This window comes from Aspergillus bombycis (genome assembly GCF_001792695.1).
Source record: "Aspergillus bombycis strain NRRL26010 chromosome Unknown contig00145, whole genome shotgun sequence".
Classification (NCBI taxonomy): Eukaryota; Fungi; Ascomycota; class Eurotiomycetes; order Eurotiales; family Aspergillaceae; genus Aspergillus; species Aspergillus bombycis.
This window is the reverse complement of record NW_019170147.1, coordinates 1-14,553: the sequence shown is the minus strand read 5'-3', so window position 1 is coordinate 14,553 and position 14,553 is coordinate 1. Positions and strand designations below refer to the sequence as shown.

General features: G+C 49.6%; 6 protein-coding genes across 6 annotated transcripts; 3 read left to right on the top strand and 3 right to left on the bottom strand.

Annotated features, from left to right (window-relative positions):
• Window positions 1-995: 995 nt before the first annotated feature.
• On the top strand, window positions 996-2,545 carry ABOM_010869 (uncharacterized protein; the record flags this gene model as incomplete). Its single annotated transcript, XM_022537997.1, has 3 exons — window positions 996-1,098; window positions 1,155-2,043; window positions 2,182-2,545. The coding sequence occupies 3 exons, from the start codon at window positions 996-998 to the stop codon at window positions 2,543-2,545; spliced, it is 1,356 nt and encodes a 451-aa protein (XP_022384135.1).
• Window positions 2,546-3,089: 544 nt separating this feature from the next.
• On the bottom strand, window positions 3,090-4,257 carry ABOM_010868 (opsin family protein; the record flags this gene model as incomplete). Its single annotated transcript, XM_022537996.1, has 5 exons — window positions 3,090-3,171; window positions 3,224-3,358; window positions 3,434-3,921; window positions 3,969-4,035; window positions 4,094-4,257. 5 exons carry the CDS (start codon window positions 4,255-4,257, stop codon window positions 3,090-3,092), a joined length of 936 nt encoding a protein of 311 aa, XP_022384134.1.
• A 688-nt stretch (window positions 4,258-4,945) lies between these two features.
• ABOM_010867 (siderochrome-iron transporter) lies at window positions 4,946-6,805 on the bottom strand (the record flags this gene model as incomplete). Its single annotated transcript, XM_022537995.1, has 2 exons — window positions 4,946-6,494; window positions 6,564-6,805. 2 exons carry the CDS (start codon window positions 6,803-6,805, stop codon window positions 4,946-4,948), a joined length of 1,791 nt encoding a protein of 596 aa, XP_022384133.1.
• A 2,265-nt stretch (window positions 6,806-9,070) lies between these two features.
• Window positions 9,071-10,202, bottom strand: ABOM_010866 (40S ribosomal uS5 domain-containing protein; the record flags this gene model as incomplete). The annotated part of the gene is made up of 3 exons (XM_022537994.1): window positions 9,071-9,328; window positions 9,386-9,643; window positions 9,822-10,202. Coding segments are annotated over 3 exons (897 nt in total), but the record flags the coding sequence as incomplete, so codon positions are not given.
• Window positions 10,203-10,571: 369 nt separating this feature from the next.
• On the top strand, window positions 10,572-11,318 carry ABOM_010865 (Mpv17/PMP22 family protein; the record flags this gene model as incomplete). The annotated part of the gene is made up of 5 exons (XM_022537993.1): window positions 10,572-10,582; window positions 10,645-10,699; window positions 10,753-10,858; window positions 10,911-11,216; window positions 11,275-11,318. 5 exons carry the CDS (start codon window positions 10,572-10,574, stop codon window positions 11,316-11,318), a joined length of 522 nt encoding a protein of 173 aa, XP_022384131.1.
• A 794-nt stretch (window positions 11,319-12,112) lies between these two features.
• Window positions 12,113-13,031, top strand: ABOM_010864 (eukaryotic translation initiation factor 4E; the record flags this gene model as incomplete). Its single annotated transcript, XM_022537992.1, has 3 exons — window positions 12,113-12,316; window positions 12,382-12,453; window positions 12,516-13,031. The coding sequence occupies 3 exons, from the start codon at window positions 12,113-12,115 to the stop codon at window positions 13,029-13,031; spliced, it is 792 nt and encodes a 263-aa protein (XP_022384130.1).
• Window positions 13,032-14,553: the final 1,522 nt, after the last annotated feature.

Below are 14,553 nucleotides of genomic sequence, written 5' to 3'. Positions count from 1 at the left end.
TTTCTTATCTTCGTGTGATACACTATTATAGAATTTTGCTTGCACTGTCTGATTTATTTATTAGACTGTGTCTTGGCTGGATTGTTTCAATCCAATCTCTTTAACTTTTGCTTTACCACTTTTTAATACTATTTAGCCTTGGCCTTGGAGGAAAGCAGGGGGGGAGAAAGGAAAAGAAAAATACAAAATACAAATTAAAAAAAAAAAAAAAAAAAAGAAAGAAAAAGAAAATTAATACAAACAACCTCTAGGGCTATCTGGCATATCATAGAAATACAATTTCGATTCGTCTACAAACCCAGTTCTATAATGTTGAGTGTAACGATACTTGGACGTTTTAAGTTGTTTATTTGTCCGCCTTAAACTAGTGATGAGTATAACACAGTGAAGCACAAACACAGTTTCCATTCCGACAGGATGGTCGTAGCTATATCAAAGCACAAAGGCTCTAGCACCTTCTATCCGGATCTAGGACAATCGTCTCTTCTTTGGATAAAGGAACAATGAAGGCAGGACTTTGATTGAGGTCCTTTGTAGTGGACGAACTTATTTACGCAGTTGATTAGCAGAAGTCTGACTCCTGACAATGAGCTTGATACTAGTTATCTGCTAGAGAGACACCTGAATCCACTCCGTAGCCTTCGTTCTGTGAATCTGGGGAGAGTATCCCGATATAGCTAATACCACAGCTCGAGTGACGAGTTAGACAAGATGTGGTTGAATCCCTGGGCCATGGGGATGCAATTTGAAGGGGGGCAGCCAGAGGGAGACAGAACCTCATGGCGCTCTTCTCTGTGTTTGAACTGCACACCATGCCCCTCCCTCTCTTTGAGCAGAATGGCAGTCCGCAGTAAGTCTTCTCCAGGCTGGGCTCTTGCACCAGCTAGATATCCTCCTCTCCCCAACACTACCACATACAAGCCTCCTACTCCTTCTTCCCCAGCCAGTCGTCTCACTTTCCATACATCTGCAAACAACCCCAACACCAAAAAAGAATGGACACCCACCCCTCCCAGTGGCAAGCAACGCTGCTAGACTATGCCTTCTGGCGCGACGCAGAAGCTTACAACAAACCCATGCACGACTCCATCGAAGCCGGTACTCCCATGCCTCCCTCCCGTCCCCAGAAAACGCGATATACTAACCTCTCGCAGAAGGAAAGAGACCTGTCCACCACAGACGCTTCCCCTTCACCCTCAGCCAGGAGCAACCCAACACCCAACTACAAACACTGACACAACCACAACCACAGCCACAGCCACAAAGAACTCCAGATAGCCCCATGCCCGACCCAAACGACACCGAAGCACACCGCCACCGCCGTTTCAGCATGAGCGACGCCCTCCTCCTCAACCCCTTCCACAGCACTCACCTGAGTCGACGGCGCGCACGCTCATCCATCCGCTCCGATGCCTCAGACCACACTACATCCTCGCAGGAACCAGTGCGAGCAAGACCACGCTCCAGATCGCGGTCCCGGTCTCTCCTCCGTCTCCCACTAACAATCCTCCGCGGACTGAGCAACACCAGAAAACGGCCCGACCAACTCCCAAATGACCATGCCACGCCCGCAAACCCCATCCTCGAGTTCCGCGGCGGTGACACCTGGGACCTCCTCGCGAGGGATAGGAAGAGTCTAGGACTGGACTTGTTCTGGCCCATTGAGTTCTCAACCCCAGGCTCTGGTCATCCCACAAAAGCAACCCCAATCCCAACTGAAGGGCCAGAACGACCCCAGTCCCAAGACCCTAGGGGGAAAGGCAACAACGACGACGAACGAGAACAAGAACAAGAAACCTTTCCCCTGACATCCTTAACCCCCCTCCTGCATTTCCGTCACCTGCGCGCCCTGAAACTAACCGGCATGATGAGCTCCTACCAGAAATACATCTGGCAAGCAGCATGGCTGAACCCGCACCTGGAAGAACTGGAGCTCGGCATGGCCCTCGCCCCAAGTCTACGCCGGAACTATGTGACGAAATGGCCGTGTATCCGTGGTGGATGGACACTTCGGAAGGAGAGTTTCGGTGGGTCGGTTTATTAGTATGTTTTTTGTCTCTCTCTCTCTCTCTCTCTGTTTCTTTTATCTTCCCCCAATCCATAGATACCACGTATCTACCCTTACCCCAGAACCATATCCATTTAGACAATCCAAAAGCCTAAATTCTAACAAAAATCCAGCGGGACAGGAACAGGAACCCTCCACCCAGCCCTTGGATTAGGCGAATACCTCGACAAAATGGTCATCGAGAAATCCAAAGTAGCAGGCATGGGCATGGGGAGAACGCGCACGCGGCTCTCGATCCGCACGCTGGTGTTGAGCGGGTTCGTGGTCGATGCGGATCCGTTCCTGCAGTGGTTTGATTGCGGGAAATTGAAGTGCGTGCGGTTTAGAGATGGGTGCGTGGATGCTGGGCTTTGGCTGGGAGAGGATATGGGGAGTGTTACTGTTGTTTGGCCGGGGGAGAGTGGAGGGGAGGTTGGAAAGGGGGTTGCTGGGCGGGTGGTGGAGAAGGGGGAGATTCGGATGGTCAGGTTGCTCTGAAGGTCTCTTGGTTTTATTCGGTGTCTTGTTATGGTGTCGATGGTCAAGAATGTGCAAGGGTGATTTGGATGAGGTTGTTTTAACTGCGTCTGTGGTGGAGAGGTAGGGTTGTGGATCTGGAGTATGGAACTCGTGGGATAGTTAAGCCGTTCGACTCTGTACTACTTAATTTAGTGTGGATATCCAAAGTCGACTTAGATCTTTCGATCTAGATAGTTTCTAGGGTAAACAAATATCGGAGAACCTGTTCATGTATTACAATTATTATAACGTATCCCATCACTTTCACGCGAAGATCAACAACGCCGACTCAGTGTGAAGAGAACACCAGACCCAGATTCTGTACAATAATAACCCGAAAGAACAGCGATGTAACGAGCGTCATTAACGAATCCACTTTTCCATCCTTCATCCAATCTCAGACTGTGCAACCTCAGTATGACGTCATCTCACTTCCGTCCTCCAACCACCGTCACGAAACAGGACCTTCTCGTCCAGACTCGAATCTGATTGCCCTTGTATCAGACAGCATGTCATGACTGCCTTAAGCACCCTCCTCTTCCGTGATGCGAATGGCACCCTCGTTACCGTGTCCATGGGACCAGAAACCGTCAACCAAGAGGGTACTGCTTCATTAGCTTTGGCAAGTTCGACAATCCTAGTTCTCAAGAGACTTACATTCCAGGTGCCGCATCATGCGCGAAGATAAGCCAGTAGCCGATAATACCCTGCAGGAAGATGTCATGGATAGCGAAAATGATGGTCTCGGCGTCGATGTTCATTTTGAGGGCTAGAGCGCCCGCCGCGATGGCCCTATATAGATTATCAGTATTCTTCATATTGCCCCTAAGAAGTAAGAAGGTAAAGGGGGGGGGACAGAAAACATACACAGGGAACAAAGCCTTAATCAGAAGCGACACGCCCGAAACTGTACCGAAGAATCTCTTCGTCTGGGCGTCCTTGTTCACCGCCGCGCGGCCCCCGTTCACACCAATGTGATACACAGTCGTGAGGTAGCCGATAGCGCTGATAGTGAACCAAACCCATCTGCGAGGAGTGTGGCCGGCATAGGTGCCTAGGACGCCGGTGCCGAGCATCACCCAGTCGGCGACGATGGCGACGAGGAGATGGGCACCCGGGAGACCAGACAGAAGGGCAAGATTGATGAGCGCCAGGGGGTTTGTCAGGAACCAGTTGAGGTACCGCAGCCAGAGGACCTGGCGGTAGACATCATGATGGGTGTTGGGGACGTGCTTGTTGTGGACTGTCAGGATGTCATGCTTGTAGGTTATGCCTTCGCCGGTTGCGAGGGCGAGATAGATGATGAAGGAGATTGTTGTGGAGATGGCGATTAGGCTATGGATGACTCGTTTGGTCTGTTCTTGTTAGTTTGATCTTACAATGTGTACGTGGCTGGGCTTACCAAAGGCGCTCGGGAGGCGAGGACGTAGAAGACGACAGATGATATGGCCATGAGCACAACGACAACCCTATGATACTATCATTAGGATCTAGATGGATAGAAACAAAGGTGTGGGTAGTATGTACCATAATGTCCGTTGGCTGGTCTTGGATAATTCCTGGAAAATGGCATTATGGCCAGGGACGACGGTGGGCACGGGGGCAACCGACGTCGGGGTAGTCGTGGGGGGCAGCGGCTTCGTCTTGAGGGTATTGAAGAAGTCGATCATCTCGGCGGGTGGATCGATCATCTTGAAGTATATTCAAGGTTCAGTATCCGATAAGCTTAGTTAAAGTAACAGCACCCGCAATGGTACGCAGTAGAACTGAAATCCAGAATCTCGACGGGTCAAAGAGGTTAAATGTCAGTAGGAATGGAAGATGGACCAACGGGTTATATAGAAGACGAAATATAAAGAAAGAAAGAAAATCCCTTACGAGAGACGTTCGTCATGCTGACCTCGATTCTGTCGTCATCGACCTACGGCTTCCAAAGCAGCCAATCGCCGACTCGAATCGCAACGTCGGACAAAAGAATGCAACCGTTTGATTTGTTTGCCACGATTGCAATCCCGCCCTTGATTCGGTTTCTTTGCTTTTGCACGGTCAGCATGTCGGTCGATCTGGATCATGTTCCCGTGCCTTGGCAGATACAAAACCGCTCGGTGAGGGGTCTATGCAGCTAGGTTATTTATAGCGGAATGTGGTCTGATCCAGGTTGCCAGTCGTGGTAAACTTGGTTTCTACACATAGAATGCGGAATGGAAAAGAATTGGAACCAGGGCTTCCTTAAGATGATTCGGTCGATCAATGTCGGTCCAAACCTCCATCTCTATATCCTCTTTTTGAAACATTAATACTCTAGACGGGGTATCAGCAATCCCAACTCTACAATGAAAACCCTCTTCTTGGCCCTACTACCATTACCACATATCCAACCTACAGAATCCGCCCCTTCACCTGCTGGATCTTCTTCACATTGACATCCTTCCACATCATCACCGATGCCAGCGTCACGGTATACAAACACGTCGCCGCAATCAACATCAACCGCTGCGTCTCTGAATACGACCGGTTAATGGCATCACGCGCCGCACTACCAACCGGATATGACGCCTGAACCGTCATGTCGCCATAAATATTCATCAGGTTTGACTGCGCGTCCACGGGGAGATACTCGGCAAGTTTCTGGGGAAAGATACCCGTCCACAGCGCCGTGGCGATGGTAGTGCCCACCGCACTACCAATATTAATGAACATGCTTTCCATCGCGAGCACGGCGGGAATGTGTTGCTGCGATGACACGGCCATGACCGTCATCTGCTCGCAGATCACCAAAGTGCCGCCACCGAACGCGATGAAGATCTGGCACATAACGATGTACCCGATGTTGACGCCCGGTTCACGGAATTTGATCATCAGCCCGACGCCCAGAATGGTGATGGGAACCCCAAAGTAAAGCGCTTGCCATTTGAGACGGCCGTTGTAACGGATCAGGATGCCCATGAGTACAGCCCAGAAGCAGGAGCCTACACTGTAGATATTGGTGATGTAGGTCGCTTGGCTGATGCTTTGGTTGAAGACCACAATTAGCATCGAGTAAAAGTATGTGTCCCAGAGATACCAGGCCAGGTAGATGCTGGCAGCCATGGTGTAGGTGAAGAAGACGGTTCGGTTGAGCAACAACGACCAGGGGATAAAGGTGACAGGGGCGATGTATCTCTCGTAGACAGGGAATGCAATGAGCAGGAGGCCGCCGATGACAATGAAGCAGATGATCAGCGGAGATTTCCACTCGCCTGGCTGTTTTGAGTACAGATTAAAAGCTAACAGGAATAGGGCAAGTCCGGTAGTAAGGAGGAGCAGACCGATAACATCAAACTCCTTGCCGTAGTAGACAATCGATTGCATTGCGGTGCGCTGGCTATGACGTTCGGGAACCAGACCAGCCTTCTGCGCTTTGCGCTGGTTATAGTAAAAGAGAGAAAATAGAGGTGTCAACATCACCGGCGTCACAATAGCCCAGATGCCGAAGCCCCATCTCCATCCCATGGAATTCAAAATGTCTTCCGCCGCCGGTCCGTATGCCCAAACCGTGGCAATGTACGGAGAGCCAACGAAGCCGAGCCAGAACGCCCGGTTTTTCAGCGCCGACGTATCAGCGATGAAGATGGTTAGGGTGAAATCCACACCAGCGGAGCCCACTGAGTAGAACACTTGAGCCGCACAATACGTCTGAACATTATTGCACCCAGCCATCATGATGAGTCCAACAGTCATGCAGGCGATCATCAAGGCAAACCCCTGGGGGCGACCCCAGATATCAATCAGCTTAGCATAAGGAAGTTTGAACAGGCCGCCAATAAGAGTGGAAAGAATAGTGGTAGTGCCAGTTAACGAGTGTTGCTTGAAAGAGCTGGTAACATATGGAGTCAATGTGCCAATGATGCCGAACGCGAAGTTCTTAATAAAGTATATGATCCAGATCCTAATTACAATGCCATCGTCAGCTTCGAGTGTCGGCGTCACACACAATACACTTCTCGGTAACACTCACATCACGTAGGCCAGAATCAAATGTTGTTTGGACCAGACCTGAGTCATGGCCTGTGCGCTCTGTACACCATGCTGGAACTCCGGATTGACCACATCACTCTTGTCATCGTCCACTTGATCGGCACGGGAGGTGGCCGCTTCCTTGGACGCAGACTGTGGCGCAACGTTGGCTTCATCGTCATCAGGGTGTCTTTTCTCGTCCAGCGGTATCTCATCCGGCTTAATGGGTAGTCTGAACTTCATGGTAGACTTCCTCTCCCTGGAGCCTGACAGAAAAAAAAGCCGTCAGGCGGGGCAAAAGGCATGGGATAGAATTCTGCACAAGAACTCAGCCGACAAGGGGGGAATGATCTACTGTTAAAATACTAGAAAATTCCTCCGAGAGAAATATCGCCCCAAAACCATATACCATGCCACCGTGCTGTCGGGAATTTCCGTCAAACATAGTTTGACTAGAACGCTAAGCAGTGAATTCCCTATCTTAGTTCTCGGTCTGGTCCTTAACATTGCTTGAGTATACACCACTCACAGTGGGTAATGGTTTCGTGAAGCAGGGTTCTTGCCATAGGGTCTGCCAAGCAGGTCTGTAATTGGCAGGATTTGAAGGGCCGCATTCCCTTATAGCCCTAGCTTGCGTTGCACGCGTATAAACGGAGGGACTGGGTACTGGGAACGATTTTGGCTGGCCGGGCTAAATGACTGGGATCCATACAGGGTGGGCCATGGGGACAAAACCGCTCCTTATCTGATGATCTGATAAATTGAACCAACAGTGGTAGCTCGCCAGTGCGCCAATCAGAGAGCGCACGGGCAGCTCCAGTTGTTGGTCAAAAACAGACATGAACAGGATTTTCTATTGTTTGTATCTTAACTTGAATATATGAGACATTTTGCTCTGACTGTTTTGTAATTGTCAATCTGAAAGAAACCTTTCAACTTGAAACAGAAAACTTGGACGTTATTAAGTGCCTCATCGGGACCGAGCTGGCAAGAGAAACCGTAAGATTTTGTCGCGGGTGATGAAATCTCTGCTCGCGCTAAACATGCTCTTAAATATTCTGCCATCATAAGCCCTAGTATCATATAAAAGCAAGCCGTGAGATTGAAGCTTGGCAATGTCGACCTCAATGTCGGCAACATTCCCGTTTCGGACCTAGGTTGAACGATGCAACCAACTTTTTCAAAGAGCTTCGCAAAATTATACATATAAGGAAAAACCAATAACAGGTAACTAAACTACAATACTCGTCCTCCTATAGACTTCAACAATCGCATCGCGTCTCATGATGCGTGAAGGCGCTTGTATAGCTCCGAAGTCAAACAGACACCAGGAAATTCTTCGAATTCTGGCTAAGCTCGTCCCGTGACAAGAGAATGTCTTCGAGTTGGCTAGAAAGTTCAGTGTGTGTATACGTACTTAGTAGTACTTAGTACTATGCTATATAGTACTAAATACTAGTAGTACCGGTGGTCAGGATCATCGCAGTCATTAATGCGCCACGTGCTGTCGACATCACCAATAGTAGCAGTATCATACCATTCCAGATCAAAGGAGGCTTTTTGCAGGATACCTAAAGCTATTGCCATCCTCACAGTGAGATTCGTTATACTTTTAATATTTTATCAAGCCTTAACCCGCTTAAGGTGTGGGAGTCCGTTACCATTGTGGCTAGTTGCTGGTTGGGCACGCTTGGTTTTAACTTTTGCCATGGAGGTGAGAGTTTCGGATATGGATATTGTTTGTTAGATAATGTACTCTTCTTAAACGAAAAGAGTAGATAAAAGAACAATACATGGAAAGAATAAGGTTAACCCATTGTCCTTGTTTGTCTTCTTGTATTATTTCTTTCTTCTCTTTCATTCGTGCGCTGGCACGGACGTCGGATATATATAATCTGTCGTAGTTACCCTTCATCGATCCTAGCATGTAATACTCCATAACAAATGTCGTCACTGAGCCAATCAATTTATGATATTAATACTACTCTGTGGTCTCGATAGTCATTTATGCTTAAATAAATATTCTATTAAAAAGATGACATCCCATGCAAGGAAGAAGGTCAGAGTGTTCCCACCTGACCACAAATTAACATCGACTGTTGTCAGTTGATCTAGACCAGTACTATGACTCCACTGAGTAGAATTTTGATAAATGATATGGATCCTCAAAAGGTCTACGTATCGGTCCTCGAGCGAGAATTATTCAAATGCCGCATTAAGTTATTTATTTGCGGAATAGAGCAATTACGGAATGAACTCCCTGCTCATTTGTGCAGGATATCATGACTGGCGAAAAGGAAGCTTTCATTCACTTCACGCTATTTCGTTTTTTGTCGTCCCTCCCGTAATTACATCCATGGCCGTGAGTAGCGTAGCAGAGCGTGAGATAAAAAGTTCATTCCAGCTTTTCCGATCCTACAGCCAAAAAAAAGTAGAAATCCCGTAGGAAATTGGTTCAAGAAAAAAAACGATCATGCAAATTTATTTCCCCGTCACGGCACTAATAATCTAGTACTTCTTGCCCTGGCGCAGGACGTCACCGAACTCCTCAAGAGGGCTGCGGATGAGCTTAGTCTCCTTCCAGAGGTTAGGAGTAAGGAAACCGTAGGTGTTGACGACGGCAAGGAAGGTGGCCTTGAGGGTGTTCTCGAGGGTCTTGGTGGAACCGGAAGAGGAGGTGTAGGCATCCTGGACACCGGCAAGCTGGAGCAGACGCTTAACGGCGGGGGAGGCAACAAGGCCAGTACCACGGGGAGCGGGGATAAGCTATCATAGGTTAGCATGCTACCTTCACTTCCAGAAATTGCGCATTTAGTGACATACTCTGACGGAGACGGAACCACACTTGGCGCTCTGCTTGACGGGCAGAGAGTGAGGCTCACCAAGGTTGCTGCCCCAGTAACCGCGACGGACGGGGAGAACGGCGAGCTTGGCAATGGTGATAGCGGCACGGATGGCGGTAGCGACTTCCTTGGAGGTCTTGATACCGAGACCGATGTGGCCCTCAGAGTCACCGATGATGACGACGGCCTTGAAACGGGTACGCTGACCGGCACGGGTCTGCTTCTGGACGGGCTTGATCTGTAAAGGGAAAAAAAATGAACCGTCAGCGGCTGCCACTTGCAATTTCCCTGATATCCATCCAAATCGCATCCATCGCATATCAAAATTCAATTATGCTTCCTCCACCACAAATTCTGCGCTTCCACACGAATTCCACTGGACCAATTTCCCTTCGGACAAAAAGTTCGTTCCGTACCTTCATGACCTCATCCTTGAGCTTGGGGAGGAAGAAGTCCACAATCTGGTACTCCTTGATGGGCAGAGAGTGGAGGTAGATCTGCTCCATGCTGGTGATCTTGCCGGCCTTGACGAGACGACCGAGCTTGGTGACGGGCTGCCATTCCTTCTCCTCCTGCTTGCCGCCGCGACGACCACGACGACCACGGCCACGGCCACGGTCACCACCACGGTCACCGCGGGAACCGAATCCTCCACGTCCACGAGGAGCAGCGTCAGCCATGTTGGATATATATGGCGATTGAAAATGAACCGTACGGGGAGAGGTAACGGACGGGAGGGTGTCGTTGAGGGGTTGTCGACGTCGAGGTTGACTTTCGTCTCTCACTATCCACACACAACTGTTTGGCTCACGGAAATTTCGTGCGCTAACCGAGCCCACAGAAACCCTATACCCTAGGCGGTGAACCCATTTGGGCAACCCGATGACACCCGCATCATGTGACTTCACCCTCCCCCATTGGGAGATTTTTACTCCAATAGTCTGCGGGCGGTGGCGCTGATTGTCGCGATCCTACTATTCTTATCGGCGGTCTGGGGGGTCATGTGTTTATCATCAAGCTATTAATTCTTTGTTGTCCTGTCCGGACCTTTCCTCAATCCCCATCCCCCATTCCGCTGTCAACATTTTCCTTCCTGTGAGAGGCATCGTCGCACTTAATTGAGCTTTACTTAGTCCAATTGACTCCTAGTCCCCCTCGTTGGCAGCATGTTTCGTTGGTATATCTCCCCGACCACATCCTGACCGGTTCCTGACGCTAAAACTTTATCTCTCAAACCAGGTATCAGGCAAAGTTGGCTAAGCAGCCCATTCTCACAGCCAGTGTGACTAGCGCTGTATGATTGTATTTTCAATTTTCATGATTCATCCTGGTTCTGACTTGTGGCAGGTGCTCTTTGGCAGCGGTGATGTGCTTGCTCAGCAGGTAGTTGATCGCAAAGGGTTTGAGAAGCATGACTTTGCTAGAACCGGCCGCATGGCTCTGTACGGAGGAGGTAAGTCATTTACCGCTTCTTGGTAAGTGGCCTGTTTTACTGACCTCAATAGCTATCTTTGGTCCCGCTGCTACGACCTGGTTCGCCTTCCTCCAACGCAACGTGGTCCTGAAGAACAGCAAGGCCACCATCGTTGCCCGGGTTGCCGCAGACCAGTGCTTATTCACCCCGACCCATCTCACCTGCTTCTTAACCTCTATGGCCATCATGGAAGGCTCGGACCCTATCGAGAAGTGGCGGAACAGCTTCCTTCCCAGTTACAAGGCCAACTTGACCATCTGGCCTCTTGTTCAGGGTGTTAACTTCTCCATCGTGCCACTGGAATATCGTGTCCTTGTTGTAAACCTAGTCAGCTTGGGTATGTGTCATTTGTTTTCAGTGGAGGTTTTGTATGGCACTAACATTGCTACCTTTAGGTTGGAATTGCCTTCTAAGCATGATCAATAGCGGCGATAAATAAGCGAATGCCTTTCCTTCCAATTGTTTGGAGACCTTACGTTTAGAGATACCCATTGATTGTATAGCTGATACACCGAAGCCTCTATTTTTTTGAATTGTTCCGGGGTCATAGAGGTCGTTCCTCACTTTTCATTATCTGTTAAGACATGCTTTCCTTTGTTTCAAAACTTGGGGCGCAACATCTAGAACATTTCGGATCAAAAGTATACGAGCTGGAATAGAGCGGATTGTATAGTGACCTGTTGTTGTTGTTGCTATTCCTGCGGGTACATAGAATTATAATTAGAAACTGCTTTTCTTGTTCCTGTCAGATTTAATGGATCGGTTTGTCTTCAATCCGCATTGACTTAGTGACCGGATCGATTATTAGGGCTGGGGTTTGGGGAGAGCCGCATCAGCCTATAAGAGGCCTAGAAAGGTACAGTGGCCCAAACGGGTAAAGTTGCACTGTCGTCAAGCTGCCGCATCTCCAAACGCTTCAAAACTTCATATCCCTTCCACAGGTTTACCTACGCCCCTTTTAGAAGACGAGAGAAACCGTGGTTCTGCCCGGAGCAGACGATTAAATTCCTAGGATCGCCGCGCACCAGCCGCTTTGATACTGCCCCAGTTTATCCGGGTTGCTCTTTCCTGTCGGCTTTTCCCACCTTAAAACACAAAATTTGCCTTCGCCCACCGAGACTTTTCCCTCACCCCTCCGACGACGCTCTCCGGCATTCTGATCACCGCAACGTCACCCGTATAATTTTCGCCTCGCTTTATTTTCTCTCTAATCTCGATTATTTCACATCCACCATGGCCGCTGTTGCTGAAAACGGTCCCGTACCGGTGAACGACGAGAACACCGCGCCCGGCGTTGCCGCCCCCGAGCAGAAGGAAGAGACCGAGAAGACAAATGGCGACAACATCACAGTGTTCCATGACCCTGAGAACTTCAACGTGAAGCACCCTCTTATGCACGAGTGGACCCTGTGGTTCACCAAGCCTCCTAGCGGCAAGGTATGCAGTCTGACCCGCCTGTGGCCTGAAGACCACCAACACTAACGGTTTTGTTCGACTCGCAGGGCGATAACTGGAACGACCTTTTGAAGGAAGTTGTCACATTCAACTCGGTTGAGGAATTCTGGGGAATCTACGTATGCTCCATCCCTGTCATCTTTCAATCTAGTGGTGGCTAACCCCATGTTACTATCATCAGAACAACATCACACCGACCTCTGAGTTGGGCCTCAAAGCAGACTACCACCTTTTCAAGAAGGGCATCCGGCCTGAGTGGGAAGATCCACAGAACAAGCACGGCGGCAAGTGGTCGTATTCGTTCAAAGACAAGCGTTCCGTACCGATCGACGATCTGTGGCTGCACGCCCAACTGGCAGCCATTGGCGAGACTCTCGAAAATGACGGCGATAGCGAGGTTATGGGAGTCGTTGTGAATGTGCGTAAGGGTTTCTACCGTGTCGGTTTGTGGACACGGACTGTGGGCAAGAGCATTCCGGGAGACAAGCAGGCCCGTACACCCGCTCAGGGCAAGGACGTTCTCGAATCCATCGGCCGCCGGTTCAAGGAAGTCCTGCGCCTGAATGAGGCAGATGTTGTGGAGTTCTCTGGACACACAGACAGTGCACACAGCGGTAGCACGAGGCGAAGGCCAAGTACACTGTTTGAAGCGTTTACGACATCGGGTGCTTCTCATTTTACGATCTGTCCCAGATGAATGCCGCTTCTCTTGTTACGAGACGATAGAAGAATCTATGATCATGGCCAATAACGACGGGCTATCATGAAGGAAAGGATACTGGCTGGGGCCCCGCTCTCGCTTAGGAGTCTACAGTGATGATTGATCGTAGACGTCGACGGCATGTATCTGCTCCGTACGTATGACGAGGTTTATACCATCTGCTATTCGACTACTGTCTTCTTCATTTTTCTTATGGTCGGACGAGGGGAAACTCTGATAGGAAAATAGAAAAAAAGTGTTTCATACTGCTTCTTCATGCTCTATGCCTGTTCTCCTGATTATGCTTTTTTTGTTTCTTAGTTCGTCTTGATGCGAGTCTTCTCTATAGATACCGTGCATTAGCAATGGAAAATACCTTTTGACTTTAAAAAAACATCTGTTACTGGCCCTCCTTTTACCTGGTCTCGTGGTACTCGACAGACTTGTTTTCTGGGATGTGCCGTCCTTGCGTAGTGCCATGAATGGAATTTTCCGAAACGGGCAGCCAGTATACTATTCACTGTTGCCCTCAACCTCTTCTACGCTCTTCCATGACAGATCGCGTCAACAGACCGTCATGACTGTGAATGAAGGTGGCTGCCTGCTGCCTACTGCCCCTTCTGTTTCTCCTTTCCTCTTTTCTTCTTCTTTCCTTCGTGCTTCTTCAACCTCCCTATCTCAGCCTGAACACCACCTCCCCCATCTTCTTCCCTTCTCCTCCCACAGCCTAAACAGCATCGACCTGGTCATTACAACTGACTGGATTTCCGATCAACGACACATCCGTCCACTTTACTCAGTGCGCTGAACTGGAGGTGCGAGGGTCAGCGATCCGGTTGGGTGTCGGGCCCGACTTCGTGTACGACCTGGACGTTGCTGTGTGGCTGTCCCTACTTCCTCGCCTTCTCCTCCCTTTCTCTGCCCTCTCCAGGTTTGCGTTGTATGAATTCGCCCTGGCACTTCAAACAGTTGGGATTCTGCGCGTACAATCTGTAAGTAACACTCCTCCCTTCTTGGCGTTGTTCTCACTGACCGTGTTTGCTAGGCCCCTTTCCTCGCTCTCTACACTCCCCAGCACAATCATTTCCTCTCCTCTCCTCTGCACCATAGAGGGCTTCCGTTGGCCTGGATTCCTTCAGGCTGCAGACTGTTGGAATTCTGCTGGCGAAAGAAGCTGTAGGTGACACCCCTCTTCATTCGTGTAGGTCTTGCTGACTGTGTTTACTAGCCACCCTCCCTTTCCTCGCTCTCTACGCTGCATTGCACCTACACCTCCTTCATCTCTGCATAGTGTAACTTTGCATTGTACGAATCCGCTCCGGAGCCGCTGGCCGTTGGGATTCTGCGATATACAAGCTGTACGTAATACTCCTCTTCCCTAAATCTATCCTCACTGACCGCACTTTATAGACACCCTTTCCTCGTTCTCTCCCCGCCCTCGACTAACATTTAGCTATCCCGGGTCCCGGTGGTTGGGTGGTTGGGCTGGGCCTGGGGCATCATTGTTTTGAAGACAATC